The sequence below is a fragment of the Melanostigma gelatinosum genome (assembly GCF_949748355.1).
Source record: "Melanostigma gelatinosum genome assembly, chromosome: 1".
Lineage (NCBI taxonomy): Eukaryota > Metazoa > Chordata > Actinopteri > Perciformes > Zoarcidae > Melanostigma > Melanostigma gelatinosum.
Window position 1 is genome coordinate 5,913,401 of NC_136634.1, and position 18,899 is coordinate 5,932,299.

General features: G+C 40.3%; 2 protein-coding genes across 2 annotated transcripts; both read left to right on the top strand.

The window, feature by feature from the left end:
* The first annotated feature begins 300 nt into the window (after positions 1-300).
* On the top strand, positions 301-12,417 carry cat (catalase). Its single transcript, XM_079269800.1, has 13 exons — positions 301-453; positions 1,396-1,567; positions 2,176-2,286; positions 2,524-2,654; positions 2,915-3,019; positions 3,192-3,317; positions 3,405-3,596; positions 4,447-4,599; positions 4,904-5,042; positions 5,207-5,337; positions 7,924-8,031; positions 10,457-10,540; positions 11,169-12,417. The coding sequence occupies exons 1-13, from the start codon at positions 388-390 to the stop codon at positions 11,232-11,234; spliced, it is 1,584 nt and encodes a 527-aa protein (XP_079125926.1). The 5' UTR covers positions 301-387; the 3' UTR covers positions 11,235-12,417.
* Positions 12,418-13,790: 1,373 nt separating this feature from the next.
* On the top strand, positions 13,791-14,977 carry LOC306776011 (uncharacterized protein). The gene is made up of 2 exons (XM_079266602.1): positions 13,791-14,116; positions 14,675-14,977. Exons 1-2 carry the CDS (start codon positions 13,805-13,807, stop codon positions 14,861-14,863), a joined length of 501 nt encoding a protein of 166 aa, XP_079122728.1. The 5' UTR covers positions 13,791-13,804; the 3' UTR covers positions 14,864-14,977.
* Positions 14,978-18,899: the final 3,922 nt, after the last annotated feature.

Consider the following 18,899-nt stretch of genomic DNA (forward strand, 5'->3'; position numbering starts at 1 on the left):
TTGATTGCATGTATTTAGTTAGACACCACCATTATAGCTAAAGCACAATGTCAGCTAATATGACCAAGGCCTTCAGGTGGGTACGACTTTATTACCTGAACTTGAAATCAGTCCAATTAAATACTTTTGCACATTGAAACTTTATCGTGAAATTCAGTATTTTGTGAAGACAATAAACTTGGTTCTTTCTCCTCACATTGCATCAGCAGAGCCGAAAGTAGGTCAGGTTCCTCCTTTCAGCCAATCAGAAAGCAGGGGTGCAAGAGGGGGCGGAGCCACATTGAGCAAGTCGAGGAAGAATTTTGTCAAACATCAATATATCTCTACAGCATCTAACGTTACCCAACAGTGAGTGGTGTAAACGTGCTCTGACGCTGACCTGTCGAGATGGCTGACAACAGGGGCAAAGCTACCGATCAAATGAAGACGTGGAAGGAGAACAGGGCGCTCCAGGTCCGTGTATACATTGCATTTAATCAAATGTTGCTTGCTGCCTGACTTGGGATAAATGGGTGAGAGGTCGTTTGTGGTAAACAAGCCAACGTTAGCAGCCAGAACCTCAAGCTAGCTTTTCGGGCGAGCTGGCGTTCAAGAAGCCCGACTTCACAGACATGTCACAGTTAGCTTGATGCTGCCAGCTGTTTGTGTTGAGGTTGTTTATAATCGTTGTTTTAGCAAAGGGCTCTCTAGAAAACGCTCGTTTGCTAACCTTACACGTTTGCTAACCTTACATGCTAAACTAGCCCGTATAAAGAATTCAAATAACGTAAAGCAGCGTTAACTGTAATAAAAACGCATAAAAGTCCTTTTTTAAGGAGGGCAATTCAGTCTAGATATTAAGTAACTAGGTTCGGTCATTGTCTAAAGGCATGTTTGTGGTGGAACTTTACCCCTGTGAGTTATATAACCAGAGCAAACAGCTGCTATCACCTTAAGTAACCCGAGTTGTGGTCCATGTCCCCACAACCACTTCACATTAGATTAAATGTTGTACTTGTCTCAGTGTATATATATATTTTTAATTAGGCTGTTTTAGCAGCTGTGCAAGTTTTCAGTCAGCATGTTTTAACTGTGAGCAGAGTGCATCTTGGGAAATGATTTACAGCTGTGATAATAAGGAAGTTTAACAGTTTAATATGCGTAACTCATGTCATCTCAGCGGGTTGATTTGGTGGAGCCAGTTTTTATATTCTTAGTGCAATCCTGCAAGCATCGGTGCGTGGAGTTTTTTACTTCCATGCCCTTATTTATGGGAAATTTATTCTGTTTATCCACTCATCTCCTATGCAAACAAATGTACTAGGTATGAAGGAATTTCTTCACAGTTGGCCTACGATGCGTATCTTGCATAAGTTAATGTGGTGTTTTTTTAAAAGCAAATTCTGTTTGCAACAGAGGCCAGACACACTGACCACAGGGGCCGGCCATCCCATTGGAGATAAGCTGAACGTGCAGACTGCGGGACCGAGGGGCCCTCTGCTTGTCCAAGATGTGGTCTTCACAGATGAAATGGCCCACTTTGACCGGGAACGAATCCCAGAGAGGGTGGTGCATGCCAAAGGGGGCGGTGGGTGTTTCATAAGTCTCTTCTGTGTCACCTGTGTGTTGGCGATACAAGAAGTGTTGTCTCCCAATTGTTACTCTTTGCAAAAGGACATTGTTGCCTTTTTCACCTCCTCTTTCAGTACATAGTGAATCAGGGTCAAAGCTCTGTGACGCGAGTAGAGCTGGATTATTATTGGATGTTTTTTGTTTTTTATTTAAGCGGAAGTTTTGATACTTCCGCTTTGATACTTCCTTTGTTTTGATACTGATACAAAAACAATACTTTTTTTCAATATCTCACATTGAGGAATATAAAACCTTATTTCTAACGAAACAAAATAAAATGTGTGACATGTTACATTGTGTATAAAAACACTGCAGCTGTCCAAGAAAAGTCAAGAGAACTAACTGACAAAAAAAGGAAAACTAAATAAATAACGGTCATTCTTGTCTGTGGATTAGCTCCAGGCAAATGCTAATCTTTGCAAGCCTTTGGGCAGATACTGAGCATCCTCAGTTTGGAGGGAGCATTCTTTCCAGTGCATGGCAACATAACACTCCACTAATCTGAGTCAACTGCGATATTGCATGTTTAAGATGATTCATCTTTTTATCCTCTCCATGATGCAGGAGCGTTTGGCTACTTTGAAGTGACTCATGACATCACTCGCTACTGCAAGGCCAAGGTCTTTGAACATGTCGGCAAGACCACGCCCATCGCTGTCCGCTTCTCCACCGTGGGTAAGAATAACCGTGTGTTTATGTCTGATTCAGTCCTTGCTGAAATGCACTTTTGTTGTAAAAATGAATAGTTTCCAATTATTTTTCTTTTGGTCGACTCATTGCGTAATCGACTAATAATTTCGTCTTCTACTTTTGAAATGAGAACTATTGGCTCTGACGATGTCTGTGGAATTCTGAACTTATCTATTTCCTTTTATCAATCGCATGTTCTCTCTTATTTCAATTTTATTTCAGCTGGCGAAAGCGGATCAGCAGACACAGTGCGAGACCCCCGAGGCTTTGCAGTCAAGTTTTACTCTGAGGAGGGCAACTGGGACCTGACTGGCAACAACACCCCCATTTTCTTCATCAGGGACGCCATACTGGTGAGTGAGTGGAGGATGGTGTGTGAGCCGTAACTTAAGCCTGGAACTGAACTCTCTAAAACACCCAAGTAACTACAGGAGCCCATTGTATAACTAGTTTCATCAGTCATGAAAAAGTTTAATGTATTCCAAAAACACACATGTAAACCAAACCTGCATGTCATACTGAGGCACAAGAAATGATCAAATACACATTTCACAACATTTCTGTTAACATGGATCAAGTGTGAAACGTAATTTGCCCACTTTTCCCTCTGCAGTTCCCGTCCTTCATCCACTCCCAGAAGCGCAATCCCCAAACCCACATGAAAGACCCTGACATGGTGTGGGACTTCTGGAGCCTGAGGCCTGAGAGTCTGCATCAGGTAGCTGATTCTGGTTGAGTGTACAGAGGACTGTTTCAGAAAGGAAGATTGATGGATGCATAATTCCCCTGGTTGTATTTATACCTACACTGACCTGTTTATGGTTTACATCAACAGTAGTTGTCGCAGAAAACTATGCAGGACTCGTCATTACCTTGTGTCTTCTGTGCAGGTGTCTTTCTTGTTCAGCGATCGAGGTTTGCCTGATGGCTTCCGTCGCATGAACGGCTACGGCTCTCACACCTTCAAACTGGTCAACGATGATGGCGAGTGCTTCTACTGCAAGTTCCACTTCAAGGTCTGTTTGAGCCCAGACTTAACTCGTAGATCCACATCCTGGGACTTTGGCATTGCTTGTGTTCCAGTATGTCATGTTTGTTTTTAGACGGATCAAGGAATAAAGAATCTGTCAGTAGAGGAGGCCGACCGCATGGCATCCACCAACCCAGATTATGCCATCGGAGACCTGTTCAACTCCATTGCCGATGGAAACTACCCATCCTGGACATTCTTCATCCAGGTCATGAGCTTCGAGCAGGCTGAGAAGTTCCAGTTCAACCCCTTCGACGTCACAAAGGTACCACATGCCTCCACAGCAGAGCAAACTGGGGATGCAGTCACATTATAAGCTGTTGTAGGATACCTAAACGACCCTGTTGACATTATCACACATGAGTTTGTAGGGTGACAGCATTGTTAGCAGTTCTTAATAAAACCTGCATCTGGTCGACTGAAGAAAAACCTTAACAACTAAGTTTGAGAAGCCCTACAGATTAGGGGTGTCACGGTTCACAAAATTCACGGTTGGGTTCGGTACGATACAGTGGAGCCACGGTTCGGTACGTTTCGGTACAGTAGAAAACTATAAATGCCAGAGAAATGTACTTATTCTTTGACTTTGAACAATGATTGAACTATACTTGAGTGACTCATCTTCTGGGGTGTCTTCTTAGCAACACATAAGCATAACAAACAAAAACTGCTCCTTAATGTTATGTAGTATTGTTACTTACATCTTGTATTGTTACTTACATCTTGCAAAAGAGATTTTTAATCTCAATGGGACTACCTGGTTAAATAAAGGTTTGGAAAAAAAAAAAAAAAAAAAAAAAAAATATATATATATATATATATATATATAATTTTTTATTTTTTTTCCAAATGTATTCGGTTCGTCATGCGTACCGAACCGTGAGCCTCGTACCGAACGGTTCAATACGAATACGCGTACCGTTACACCCCTACTACAGATGAATTATAACTTGGTGAAATGTTTACGTCGCCAGTTTGCTGTGACCACATACAGGCTTTGAGTGTCGTACGGTTTAGCTCCATGTTCAATGAGTTTATTCCCTGGGTGTGATGTTTTCCCCACCCAGCGGTGGGCTACGGTGATTTTTCAGCTAATTTGTGTTTTCCTCATTCAGGTTTGGTCACACAAAGAATACCCGTTGATCCCTGTGGGAAAGATGGTGCTCAACAGGAACCCAGTCAACTACTTTGCAGAGGTGGAGCAGCTGGCCTTTGACCCCAGCAACATGCCACCGGGCATCGAGCCCAGCCCCGACAAGATGCTGCAGGTAACCCCACAAAAAGTTCAGTGATTTATTAAAGCTGCCATTGGTATACCTAAATCTGCATTTATACCATACATGAGATGAAAACACCAATAACTAAATCTGTTTGTATATGTAGTGGCCAGATAATGTCTATGGTGTCCTGTTAAAGGCAATGTTCAGGCTTCCCAAGTCTGAATAGTTTTCCCTTCCAGCAGACCTGAAGATGGACTAAATGCTCGTTAATACATTTCTCAAAGCTTTCATTGACAGTATAGAGACCTACAGTGTAACCGTGCTTTGTCTTGTGTGTCGTGTCTTTGTCCAGGGTCGCCTCTTCTCCTACCCAGATACACATCGACACCGGCTTGGAGCCAACTACCTGCAGATCCCCGTAAACTGCCCCTTCAGGACCCGCGTGACCAACTACCAGCGCGACGGTCCGATGTGCATGTTTGACAACCAAGGTAAGTCGTAGTCCGGTGTGTGCGTGTTTCTCTGTGCAAACGGTAACAAGGACGGCGATAAATGCTTCACTGTTTTAAGCAGGAGATGTGGCTCCATCATTTCCATCATTGATTTCTTTATTTTGTGAGCCGACTCAACCGTGTTTCGTCTGCTTGGCCTCTAGGTGGAGCTCCAAACTACTTTCCCAACAGCTTCAGTGCCCCGGAGACCCAGCCTCGGTTTCTGGAGTCCAAGTTCCAGGTGTCTCCAGATGTGACACGTTACAACAGTGCAGATGACGATAATTTTACACAGGTAACGATAGCGTCACATATTTATAGGCATGTTTAGCTGTGTGCCTCCAAGAGTTAAATAAGTGTTTTTGATTTGTGTATTACATACAATATATTCATGCACACCCTTTGTAAAGTGTAAAGCGTTTCCAAAGCAAACGCTTGATTCAAAACGATATGAACTCTTCTCAATGATATGTTATAATGATGTGGTATTCACATCACAACTTTACACACAAGCACCAATTAAATAGAACAGTCTGCTACCTGCCCATTGTTTTTACTCAGTATACAACACTTAACAAGTCTTTGTAATTGTCATTTGTAGCATGCTTTGAATATTAATGCAGTTTGTTTGTTCTCAATACGCATGTACAAAATGATCAGACACACTTTCTTTAACTGACAATGACTTACTGTATTGTACTGTAAACAAAGTACAATATGTTGCATGAACAGTCCTTTAACTCTCTCTCGAAAACTGGCGTCCATTGTTGTGCAAACCTGTCACTATTTCAACATTGTGACCGTTCTTCTTTTTGTAATTCATGTGAAAGTAATTGTTGCTGTTGCGTTTATGAAGACTGCTGTTCATGTTGTTAGAACAGGGATTCCCAAAGTGGGGTGCGAGCTGCCTCTAGGGGGTGCGCGAGAGGAAAAGTGTAATGGCGGTCTGATGGTGTAATAATATTAAATATTAAAAAAAAAAGTAATTTTAATTTAAAAACTGTCAGGTGGGACATCTGAAGCTATCAGTCGTAAAAGAGGAGAGGGACAGAGAGAGAGAGAGAGAGAGAGAGAGAGAGAGGAATCGGAGGCGAGGGGAACGGAGAGGTGCGTTGGGGAGAGGCCGAGACCGAAAAGGAGGAAGGGATAGCACAGACAAATCGGGAGCACATCGGCCCATCGCGGAGTCGAGGTGAAAAAGAGGAAACGAGAGTGAGCATCAGACTGGGAAAAAAAGAGGAAATATGATGAAAAGTATCTGTGTCTGGGCTTCACTTGGATTGGCAACGCAGATTCCCCAAAGCCACAGTGCGTGGTGTGCAGTGAGGTTCTGGCTAACAGTCTGAAGCTCTTATTTACGTCGCCACCTGAACACCAAGCATGCCAGTGCAAGTCAAAAGCCCCTTACATTGTTTATATCGAAATTGGAGGAGTTACAAAACAGCCAAAAACAACTGGAGTCTCATTCATGTGTTGGTCTATAAATAACGCACTACGGGCTTCATATCTGGTTACAGAATAGCGAGAAAGGGGCTACCTCACACAATCACTGAAGACGTGAGCTTGCCAGCTGCCAGAGAGATGGTGGAATGTATGATTGGGGAGAAAGAAGCAAAAAAGTTGGACATGATCCCGGTGTCCAACAACACTGTGTCGCGCCGCATCGATGCTTTGTCCGAAGACATCCTGGCTGCATTAGTCGCTCATTAATTGTAAATTAAATGTGATAATCTGCCTCTGAGCCTGTGCGTGTGTGCTCGCATCCGTATTGCTCTTTAAAAGTGACACCTTGTGTCACTGAAAGTTATTGAAACTTTGTTGCAGTGTTTCAGGGCGTTTTCACACCTTCAGTTCATTTGCTTTGTTCCGATTCAGGGATTAATATGATACAATGTTTGGTTTGTGTTCACACTGCAACATTTAACAGCGGACTAAATCTTGTAAACAAATGCCACGCGCGAGCAAACTGTTCTCTCATTGGTCCGATTCTTATGCGGCTATGAAGGCTTAAAAGGCTCTGTTGCTTCTTTTTTTTTTTTTTTTTATTAAGGGGGGGGGGGCGCGAACCCAGTCGGGATGTAGAAGGGGGTGCGCGGCCTAAAAAGTTTGGGAACCGCTGTGTTAGAGGATTGATGAATATATTATTACAGTTGTAATACTTACTTTCAATGTTATTTAAAAAGCTGCACTGATGAATATTTTTATGTCGACAGTGGATCATATGATCAAAGTGCCAAACCTACTGAGAACTATCACCCAACTCTGCTGCTCCCCTCAGCTTTGCAAAGACATTCAGCCTCTTTCAACTCGTTTCCAGTATTCACCTCAACTGTTTTGGTTTCCTTTTTCTGCACTCATGAGCGCTTCTTTCTGCAAAGAAAAGAAAAAAAAAAGAGCTTTTGTAAACCCACTGTACACTTCCTGCCCAATGACAGACAGACAGACAGACAACAGACAGACAGACAGACAAAGCTGTCGACAAGCTGGTGAGCGTAGTGGAGCGTTTAGCGGCTAATTAGCGGAACTAAAAGAGTGAATCAGAAACACGGCTCCAAATAATGTTGCTCCTGTTCAGCGCAATGTGTAAATAAGCTCGTCGTTCATAACTGCTCTAGATGGTGATTATATCATAGACGTATAATTCATATCAATTGATAATCAATTACTTATCACCCACAATTAAAATACAATCCTGCAAAGGAGATCATTTAATGTCTCACCAGGTGGGATTCCTGCTGCTACTTAGCATATTGGCGGGTTGGTCAATGTTCTTTTTAAACTGTTTTCTTTCGTGAATTCATTTATGAATCTCATTTTGAGTTAATCGACTTTGACCAGGTTGTCAACTCTTTTTTTTTTTTTCTTCTGTGCTTTATTGCAGGTTCGCACCTTCTTCACGCAGGTCCTGAACGAAGAGGAGCGCCAGAGACTTTGCCAGAACATGGCAGGGGCCCTGAAGGGAGCCCAGCTCTTCATCCAGAAACGCATGGTGAGTCCACATCACCTGCTATTGTATCCACAAACTCCTTGTCACATCACTGTCGTGTGTGTGTGTGTGTGTGTGTGTGTGTGTGTGTGTGTGTGTGTGTGTGTGTGTGTGTGTGTGTGTGTGTGTGTGTGTGTGTGTGTGTGTGTGTGTGTGTGTGTGTGTGTGTGTGTGTGTGTGTGTGTGTGTGTGTGTGTGTGTGTGTGTGTGTGTTTAATAAATCTGCAAATATTTCTACATTTCTGTTTTTTTCTGTCAAGATGGGGTGCTGAGTGTACATGAATGAGAAATAAAATGAACTTTTTTGATTTTAGCAAATGGCTGCTATGAAACAAAGAGTGAACAATTTAAAGGGGTCTGAATACTTTCCGTACCCACTGTATATGCTGAAATTCACGGTAAACGCATTCAAACGGCACAGATCGGGAGCGAGCGAAGGACTAGAGTTAGCAGAAAGATTAACGTGAGACAACATCCGGTTTCTTCAGACTAACATCCGGTTTTCAGAATAAGATGCCAACAAAGTATGAATTATATTCACATTAAGTATAAAACATGCTACCTGCATCTCGTGACTTGAAGGGAAAATACACCTAAATTGTGCGTAAAGTGTCTTTATTCTTTGATCGTTGGGTAACATCATCATCTCGGAGTTACTGCATTATATTGATGAACAGTAAGGCAAGGCAAGTTTATTTGTATAGCACATTTAAACAACAAGGTAATTCAAAGTGCTTCACATGAAACTATTAAAAGCATAAAGGCAAAAGTAAAGGAGATTTAAAACATACATTGAAACAATAATCGATGTCTCCCTGAGACATTACGCTGCACGCAATCAACCACACACTGCCGCAATTCTGCAGTTACTCGCACACAAACCACGTCTGGAAAAGTGGAGCTGCATTCACATGCTCTGACTGTCATGAAGACACAAGACACATTTAGATGAAACGTGCTGAAACATTTTATTCCTGTTGCACAGCAGTGGAACGTTTCACATACAGTCACACACTGAGCACAGATATTGAAGAAATATAACTACTACTGTGTAAAGGGAATACTGCTGTTAAAAAGCACCTCATGTGTTTTAAGCATTTGCAAACCAAATGTTATTTTGTTCATATAGCAGTACTTTTAAAATAAAAGTGCACAATACACTACTTTCGAATTCATTATTGAACTTTGACATAACAATGCGATTAAACACAAAAAATACATGCGATTAAAAATATAGCTATATATACGGTATATATATATACCGTATATACAAAGCAACATCCTGTGGTTTCATCATGAAGCTTATCTTCATCATCATTTCTATAGATTGATAATGATTGTTTGGGAAGCAATTGCACATATTCAGATCAGCTTCATGTTGAAACCACAGGATGTTTTTTAAAGTGCACCAGTACAGGAAACATTTGGTTATGTGGTTTTAAGGACTTAAAGCAAACTTTAAAAGAGCATGTCTCAGGTCCACTGCTCTAAGAGGTCTGGCTGTTTGTACTTTACCAGCGGGCTAACACACTTTAAGTTTGGCCAATACGCCATTTAGTGATTTATTTGTTTTTGGTAGTGGAGTAACACAATTTTAATTTAGTCTCTTTTGGGTTGGGGAAAGTTTTGGGACATTCATACAGTTATTAATCACGCCAATGCACTGAATCAGTTTTTCAACAGGATGGGTGTTGTCAGGGGAAAGTGATGTTTAACATTTGAGTATCAACTGCATAATTATGATCGTGATATCATGATGCATACGCGACCACAGAAGCACAGTGACCAAACCCAGTCTGGATTTATTGGGCTAATATTTGCTGTGTTCGTTCCCCATAGTATCGTACATAGAACTACCAGAGATGTTTTGAATATCATTTACAGAGTTTATTATCCTCCATGCCTCCCTCACCAGCAACACAATCAGAAACCCCCTGAGGCATTGTGCAGATGTGGGTAAAGCTTTCAGTTCCAGTTCAGGGTTTCCGCTTTATTTTTGTGGTCATACTTTACAACAGTTTTTCGGTTAGCAAGAGATAATCCACCAAATTTTAAACTATAAGAAACTCTGTAATTAGATATTGAGAAACTTTTTAAAGCCCCTGAAAACATGGCTTCAGTTCTTACGTATTTCTCTACTACAATAACAGCTAAAAATGCAATCATCATCTAATAAGTGACACCTAAAGATACATATTTTCAAGCCAAACAATCCACCAACGGTCATCACATTTGACATCACATGACATCCCCTTTTTCCAAAATAACCCTGCCCAGTTCAAACCAAAAGAGGAAGAAACGGATACAGACTTCTCACGAGAAGTCACCAAATGAACCGGAACTTTGGTCGATTTTAGTTCACTCATGAGAAGCTGAGAATCTGTTTTCAGGGCCTTTTTAACATCTGGTTGTCTGGCTCTTCATGCAGGTTGAGAACTTGAAGGCTGTCCACCCGGACTATGGAAACCGGGTTCAGACGCTTCTCAACGAGTACAATGAGGAGGCCAAGAAGGTAAACCCATTTCCTGTAAGGTGAAATCCAGTGTTGAGTCACAGTCCATCTGCCACGGATGCCATTGTGGTCCATCCATCCCTCACTTTGAGTCGAAGTTGTCATAGGACTTGGTCCAGACATTCATGGCCCACAGATGACCAATCATAATGACTTCAGTGCCATCATGACTTAGACATTTCTGATTTTGAGGTAATTGTCCCTTTTTCATCTCGCACCACAAGCAGGTCAAAATTCAAATGTGTCGAGTACTTCAATTTATTACCAAATAGTTTCAAAACAAATGACTTTACCAGCAGCCTCGGCTCTACTTTGTATGTACTTCTAAGCTGCAGATACAGGTTTCATCATTGTATCCCAGATATGTACCATGAAAGAAGTAGTGTTATTGTCACATGGACCGACTGAACCCGTTAAACGTTAAGCGTAAACACTGGGTAAGTGTGACCTCGGTGTGTTTTTAAATGAGGCCATTTCAAATGGATAAGATGTGACTGCATTGATCACCGGAGGAAATTCACCTAAATTTCACCAGTATGTCACCAGTTTACTGTGGACTATGCTGTTTATACTCTGCACACTTGAGCCATTGTTTTTCTACCTCTTCCTTCTACTTTGTCTTCCTCAGAACACAGCTGCGCATGTTTACGGCCGTCCGGGAGTCTCGGCCATCGCCGCGTCCTCCAAGATGTGAGGACTTCAATTTCCACCTCTTCCATTTATCTTCTAGCAAATGCACTTCTGTGATTACGAACTGCTACTACCAGTGACAAGATGGGGATTAACTTTCAAACTACCGTCGGTGCCGAGACTGGAATACGAACCTTGTAGTGTCAGGGTTGGGTTGGTTCATTTTGAATTCAGTCAATCCAAACAATTGATTTTCTTTCAAATTCTCAAAGCTAGCAATACTCTATGATGAGATTAATGAATCTCTCTATCGTGGAGTCTAATTATTTTACTGCTCGACTTTTAGCATTTTTGTTTGTCTGCATTAAATCAATTAACCCCAACTGCTGTAGAGTACTATGACAGGTGATGATTGTTTTTGTTTAATTACTCAGGTTTTTATTACTATGTTATGATGATCCAACTCTTTTCTTTGGCTTAAGTTTAACTTAAAGAAAACAAATCCAGCGATTCAAAATGTCTTCAGTCTTTGTTCACATTTGTCAAATACCTTGATTTGTTATGCAGGATCGGCTCGTGGCTGTGCGAATGACAGGGCTTTTGTTCACTATGGGCAATGATCACTATGTTTTATTTGAATGAGTAGAACTGGCAATGGGAAACCCTCGTCAGTCTTACTGGTTTCTTATGGGCATCTGCATATTGATAAAAACTAAGGTTCAAGATGAGGACTTATTTCCGTTACAGCTAAAACAATAGTGCCTTTTTTGTGGATTAAAACTACCAAACACAGATAATTTTGCCCTTAAACTAGAAGAATCACTTGTGATTCGCTTACAGTTTTTATTTGTTAGTTTGCCACATTTCTTCACATGTAGGAAGAGACTGAGTCAACAGTAACCTAGTGATCAAAGATGTGAATATACATTGACTAATGGGTTCCGATCTAAAATGGTGAAGTGTTTAGCGGCATATTACAAAATGTGACAGTTTGTAGAGGAGTTTCAGTTTAAAGCTATGTCTTTCACTTTCAGTCTACAAAGATCCACAACAGCAAACAATCAAAGGCAGCACCGTCCAATGGGAATTGTCTGTCACGTGCTTTGTTGTGTATTTGTAAACTCTCAAATGATCATCTCAATGTAACGTTTCTGTTTTCATTAATGTTCAAGTGAACCTTTTTCGGATGAGCTGTGTGTTCAGTGCCTGTATTAATGAACTTGTAATCAAAGCGTATCAGCAGCTTCCCTTTGTCTCCATTTCTTTCCGTCTCAGCAGGTTTGCATCTTCATGGATCTTTTGACACAGTATGTGATCAAAATGGCAGCAAGACTGATTTAAATCTGACATTAGTGGGTTTCTTGTCTGTTTGGTGCTTTACCCAGTAGAGTGGTAAACCACTGGACATGTACGTGCGTGTGGGCTTTTAAATCTACCTCCCAGCAGTTACCGATACCCAAATAGGTATCAGCTGCTGGACTGCTGTTTTAGGCTCTTTAGATCCAGGTGTGTCCCACTCTACATAATCACGCCACATTAAAGGCTTTGTACCAAATCAATACTACATACATATTCTAAAAAGTAGCTATTGGTAATATACTGTTTTAGCAGTTGGGATACATATCGGCACATTTTACCATTTTATACTCGAGGGAAATAATGTGTGACCTGTGCACAGGAAACATTTGGTTATGTGGTTTTAAGGTTTTTTTCAAAGTTTCAAAGAGCTTTAAAAACATTAAAACTTGAAAGGACTTAAAACAAACTTTAAAAGAGCATGTATACAAATGTAGAGATAATCCTGATGTACAAAATAAACACATTGGAAGGCAGCAGAACATGATGGGGTTTAAGCCTGCTTCTAAAGCCTGAGTCGGGGTAATATTGTTCCACGTGTGATGCATTGTAAGTGTCTGATCGTCACTGCTTTTGATCTCACGCTCACGTCCTCTGCAAAAAGTGTTGTGAGCTAAATGTTCAGCAATATGCCCACAGCGTTGGTGATGAATTTTAAAAGCACTATGCGACATTGTATGTCAGACAAATGTCCTAAACGTGATGGAGCAGTATGCCAAAAAAATGTCACAGTATAGTATTCCATAAAAAGTCATTATTGTATGTCGTAAAAAGGAACACAAATGTCACAGTATAGTGTAATAATATAGTCCTTCGAAACAAATCATTAAGAGTCAAAGTATAGTATGTCATAAAAAAGACCATGGGGAAAAATAGTCATAAAAAGTCTTAAATATTATAAACTACTAATAATCATAGTATAGTATCCTTTTAAAAAAAGTTATAAAATGTCTGCAATCAAGTTTGAATGCCAGAATTTGTTTGAGATTTCCTGTCTATGATGCCTCGACTCAATCAAAAGGATTGTTTAATGGACAAAATGTTTTTTTGTTTTTTTTAAATGAATCTGCAAACTCTTCGGGATTTTTTTAAGGCTTGTATTGTATATTATTTTTAACATCCACAGCCAACCCTTGTGTGATGCGTTTCATTGGAAATTTGGTGAAAAAAAGAAGCCGATAGTTACATTGACAGAGTTCTTGCGCAACTTCAGAGAGGAGTTGAGTTCTTGCGCACCTTCCTGCAACCCACACTCCAAACTGCAGTTGAGCTGACAGCATGAATCCTGTGAGTTATCCGACTGAGAATGCTCCATTGCAGGGGAGCAATGATGGGTTACCTGCACAGCCTGGACACCCTGGGTACCCTGGACACCCTGGGTACCCTGGACAGCCTGGACACCCTGGGTACCCTGGACAGCCTGGACACCCTGGGTACCCTGGACAGCCTGGAGGACCTACAGTAGTTCAGTACACCACTGTGAACATCGCCTCGGAGGCCCCCAGGGACCATGTCATCTGGTCAATCTTCAACTTTTTCCACTTGAATCCCTGCTGCCTCGGACTGGCGGCTCTCGTCTACTCTATCAAGGTGACTTTCATTCATGTGGAATCTTCTACTATTGCCGATCAAAGAATATTGAAAAAAATTAATAGTTTTTCAATTTCAATTTCAAGCAGCACTGTTTTTAAACAAAGGAGAGATAGGGTTCGTGGAAAATAAACGTTTCACCATATTTTTGCAGACAAAGCACAGCCCTCACTTAGACCATGACAAGAATCATGCAGAGCACGGGCAGTTAGGAGACAATGTTCATCTCTGAGATTATAGAAATCACTAGGCTTGAAGATGAAAAGTTTAAATATTGAAACAAAAAATTACAATCTAATCTAGTCTAATTATGAGACATAGTTTAGACAACTTTAAATGTGTTCCAAACTTTGCTGGACATTCTTAAATACGAAGAATCAGAACACTTATGTGAAGAAAACTAGATATAGGAAATGGGAGAAAATCTCATTTCCAAAGTAGAAGTACAGCAAACCTCATCAGACTGAGCTTCGGGTCAGTGTTGGCGGTTTACGGCCCCTTGAGGTCGAGCATTACTATAAATCCACTTCTAAAATCCATGTGCTTTGGTCCTTCCAGGCCAGAGACCGGAAGATGGCTGGAGACATGACTGGTGCCCGACACTACGGCTCCACTGCCCGCTGCCTCAACATCTGGGCCACAGTCCTGATTTGCCTCCTCGTCTTTATTTTCATCATTGTCATAGCCGTACAAGTGAACCACAGTTACAGTTACCAGTATTACGGGGGTTATAATCACTACGGCTAAATTTCAAATGGTGTTCAGAGTTGCCTGCTGCTGTGGCTTAGTGACTCTTGTGGTTTTGTGCTTTACACTTACAGCGCAATTTGTAACCTGTTTACCTTTTTTTTTTTACTTATATCCTCAAGCAAAACAGATACTTTTTCCATTTGTGTTACAAAAGCCTTAAACTCAGCCATGTTTGTAGTTCTGTAGTTCACATTTATGCCAGACTATGTTATTAGATTGTGACTTCCTGTCTGTAAGGCATTTGTTTCAGCAATGGTTCTGAAAAAGAGAACTTTTCAATCTGTCAATAAAGACGTCTGTTTAATAACTTTGAAATGTACTTGTGAGATTTTTAAGGTAAATAAACAGACATACAGATTTCCATAATTTCCACAAATGATGGTGTTTTGACATTTGCACTGGTGCTGATTTCAAGCCAAAGAACTCCACCCAAAAAGGAAACAGGGCGAGGTGTAGTATTTCCTTATTCTAACTCTGAATAGATATTTCTTACCGGAGCTTGATCCAGTGTTACAGACGACGCCAAGACTAAACAGTGTGTCCTAAATCTGTATGAATAGATGCAGGACTAATTCTGATGGGCTGATCAAAAAGTAACTGAAGTCTGTTAACAAGAAAACTCCCCAGGACATCGTTACTTCAAAAATGTCACCATATATCTCCTTACACACAGAGAAGATAATTCATATAAACATGGTACGTGTGTGTGTGTGTGTGTGTGTGTTGAGGGGAAATACAGAAAAGTGATCCAGCACTGCTGGTGAAACATGAGGGACTCTTTTCAGTGTCATATACCAAATCACGAACATGAAACAACATGTGTACGTTGGGCTGAATTCCTTCCCTGCACTTGGTTCTGGATCATTCTTCTTTCTCTGGAAGTAGCAAAGAAGACTCACATGCAGCAGATCAATCCTCGTTCATACAGTGAGTTCCTGTTTGTTTATTACTATCAGGGTACGAGATTTAGTGTAATTAAAAAAAAAGCAATTTAAATTACTTGACCGATTTTATTGAATTTTTGATTTTATAGAAAATTTAAATTCAATTGTTTGTTGAAGATAAAACACTGACTATTACACATTTCACATGTTCTCCAAAAACTGCACCAAATTACAGGGTTACATTTAAACTGACAGAAGAATGGTGCTAGAACTGTGCAAAATAATAATAATAATGTAATACAATAATAATACAGATGTAATTAGGGCAGAGCCTTTTCTTATTTACATCATCTATTTCAACTAAACTCTTTATTTCTGCAGGAAAGAATCTAAATACAAGACGAGAGGTTTGTATTCTAGCTCACTCTCGACCCATTAAATATCAGACCAGGCTCACTTACAAGAGCTTCTGCCCCCTGCTGGCTGGAGGAAGCTATCAACAGGTGGGCGTCGCTCCATCTCCACTTTGGACTTTCTTCACGTTCAAGTCTTCAAAGTAACAAATGCAGAACAAATACATAAGTTGAGTTATAAATGAATGGCTGACAAAGCGAGTTTGGTATGATCCTGGTCCAAGCAATATTTTTTAATTTCAATAAACAGTAATTTTTCACTTTGGTTTATTTGTGATGAGAGTGCAACAATATAATACAAGACTGCCATTTACCGTTCTTGGTTCGTTTGCAGTAATGCACGCTGGACTCTGATGATGAGATGCACAGTGCAACAATGTAATGTTGGTGTGATTACACACATGCAATGACTTTATTGGATGCTCTCCGAGTTTTCAATGGGTGTGCAGCAGCAGATTATCCAAAATACACAGCTTGCATATTGGACTGCATTTCAGAGCATGAATGTGAACATAGCTCAGCTTTGCGCTCACGTTGTAAGAGGAGCTCTGAGTGTTGCATAACGGAACCTCTGTGAGATGTCTCCTGGCTAAATGAATCTCATGGAGCTGGTCAGGCTTGTGGTGACAGCAGGTTTATTCCACATCTGCATTCATGACAAAGGACAACAGTAGAATGGTCATCTCTTGTGGACAACAGCGCATGCTCTGTCGAGTAGCGAATCCTCCGTTGCTTTGAGGATTACCCATAATCCTTTGTGTCTACTATTCAGTGCAGGTACAAATTTACAACAGCAGGTGGAAGATCATTCCCATTTAGCAGGATTTAACCTGAACATTTTCAACTATGTTACAATAGCGTGCCGAAATAAAGTCATGAAAAAAATCATATTGTATGTTGAAAAAGGGTCATATTATAGCACGTCGAAAATAACTCGTGAAAATTGAAAAATAAAGTCTTGGTATAGTATGTCGAAGAAATGATCAGAAAAAGTCAGAGTATAGTATATCAAAAAAGGCATATTATAATATGTAAAAAAAAACGTTATAAAAGTATAGCATGTCGACAAAAGTCCTAAAACAGTCATAGTATGAAAAAGTATGTTGAGTATGTTGAAAAGAGTCGTAATATAGTATGTCGAAGAAAATAAAAAAATCATTGTATAGTATGTCGACAAAAGTCATAAAGAAACTCATGTTAAAGTATTTTTATAAAAGTCATAAAAAAGTCATAATATAGTCTGTTGAAAACTTATACAAAAGTCATAGTATGGTCTGTCAAAAAAAGTAATAAAGTATGTCGAAAAAGTCATCGTATAACATGTTGAAAAGAGTCAGAAGTATGTCGAAACAAATCAGTCATGGTACAGTATGTCATAAAAAAGACCATAGCATGATGAAAAATAGTCATAAAAAGTCTTAGAAATAATAAACTACTAATAATCATAGTATAGTTTCCTTTTCAAAAAAGTGATAAAATGTTTGAATACCAGAATTTGTTTGAGATTTCCTGTCTGTGATGATTGTGTCTCAACTTTCTTTGAATGACAAATGAAATCAAAAGAATTGCTTTTATTTGTCAACAAACAAAAGTTCAGTTTGTCAGTTGGATGCCTTTCTGAAATTGAGATTTTGATGGTAAAAAAAAGAAAGTCATACGGTAGTATGTCATATACAATTATTAAAAGGCATAGTATTTCACAAAAGTAACAGTATAGTATGACATAAAATAAGCCATGAAGCGTCATATTACAGCATGTCATAAAATAATCATCAAAAACTATGATATATGTTTTATTTATGTGTCAGTTGGGGGGGGGGGGGGAATCAAAAGGATTGTTTAATGGACAAAGAACCATTTCAGAACCATTGCTAAGACAAATGCCTGTCAGACACGACATCACAATTGTCACGTGCTTCTCCTTCTCCTTTCTCTCCGGCACGTTCTAAAAATACATTTTTAAAGAGATAAACCCATACCGACGGTGTGTTAGTTTATTGTTTTAAAGCGTGGAACACGGATCTTTTGTTTCTTCTTCTTATTTGATTTTAATTCACCCTCTAACCCTGTACTTTGGTTTTGATATAGTATAGTGCTCGGATAGCTATTCGGGGCAACAAGAATAATTTGTATCTTCCTACTCTGTGATTAACTGGTTTAAATCTTTTCACACTGTCTCTCCTACTTCCCTATTGCCCGTGACCCTGTGTGTGAGAGTGTGTGTGTGTGATGAAATCAGTACATGTGCCGTAGTGTGAGCAGTTCTTCAGCTTACCTCAGGGGCTGAGTGGTACCCCGTAGAATAGGCCCCTCTCTCTTTGTCGTGATCAAGATGAAAAAATGGAGTCGTAGAAAATAATTAAGCTTTAACTTGTTTATTTAAATCGATTCAAAGTGTATCTATTTGGATACAAATAGAGAGAAAAAATGGTTCATCAAACAGTTTGCAACACCCGAATAGAATGAAGCCGACACCAGTGAGCAAAGTGTCGTGCCAAAAGTCCGGAGAAAAGTTACTTTAAAATTGAACACAAGTTAAGAGTTGCACCTTCCCTTTCTTCTGCCTTCGCGCAAGCCCAAAAAGCCAGCCCCAATTCCTCAAAATTGAAGGTTTATATCAGCCTGAACCTGCCCCGGATGAAGTGTAGCCTTCACGTGTCCGTCTTGCGAGACAGCATGGAGCACTACGCCCCGCCCGGACAGGCTACGTGGCCTGATTCCGGCCTTAGTTGACCT

Bases quoted from the DNA above. Each gene is read 5' to 3' on its own strand.
- LOC306776011 (XM_079266602.1), top strand. From the start codon at position 13,805: ATGAATCCTGTGAGTTATCCGACTGAGAATGCTCCATTGCAGGGGAGC. The intron at 14,117-14,674 runs GTGACTTTCATT...TGGTCCTTCCAG, and splicing joins CTCTCGTCTACTCTATCAAG to GCCAGAGACCGGAAGATGGC.
- cat (XM_079269800.1), top strand. From the start codon at position 388: ATGGCTGACAACAGGGGCAAAGCTACCGATCAAATGAAGACGTGGAAG. The intron at 1,568-2,175 runs GTGGGTGTTTCA...TCCATGATGCAG, and splicing joins GGTGCATGCCAAAGGGGGCG to GAGCGTTTGGCTACTTTGAA. The intron at 5,338-7,923 runs GTAACGATAGCG...GCTTTATTGCAG, and splicing joins ATGACGATAATTTTACACAG to GTTCGCACCTTCTTCACGCA.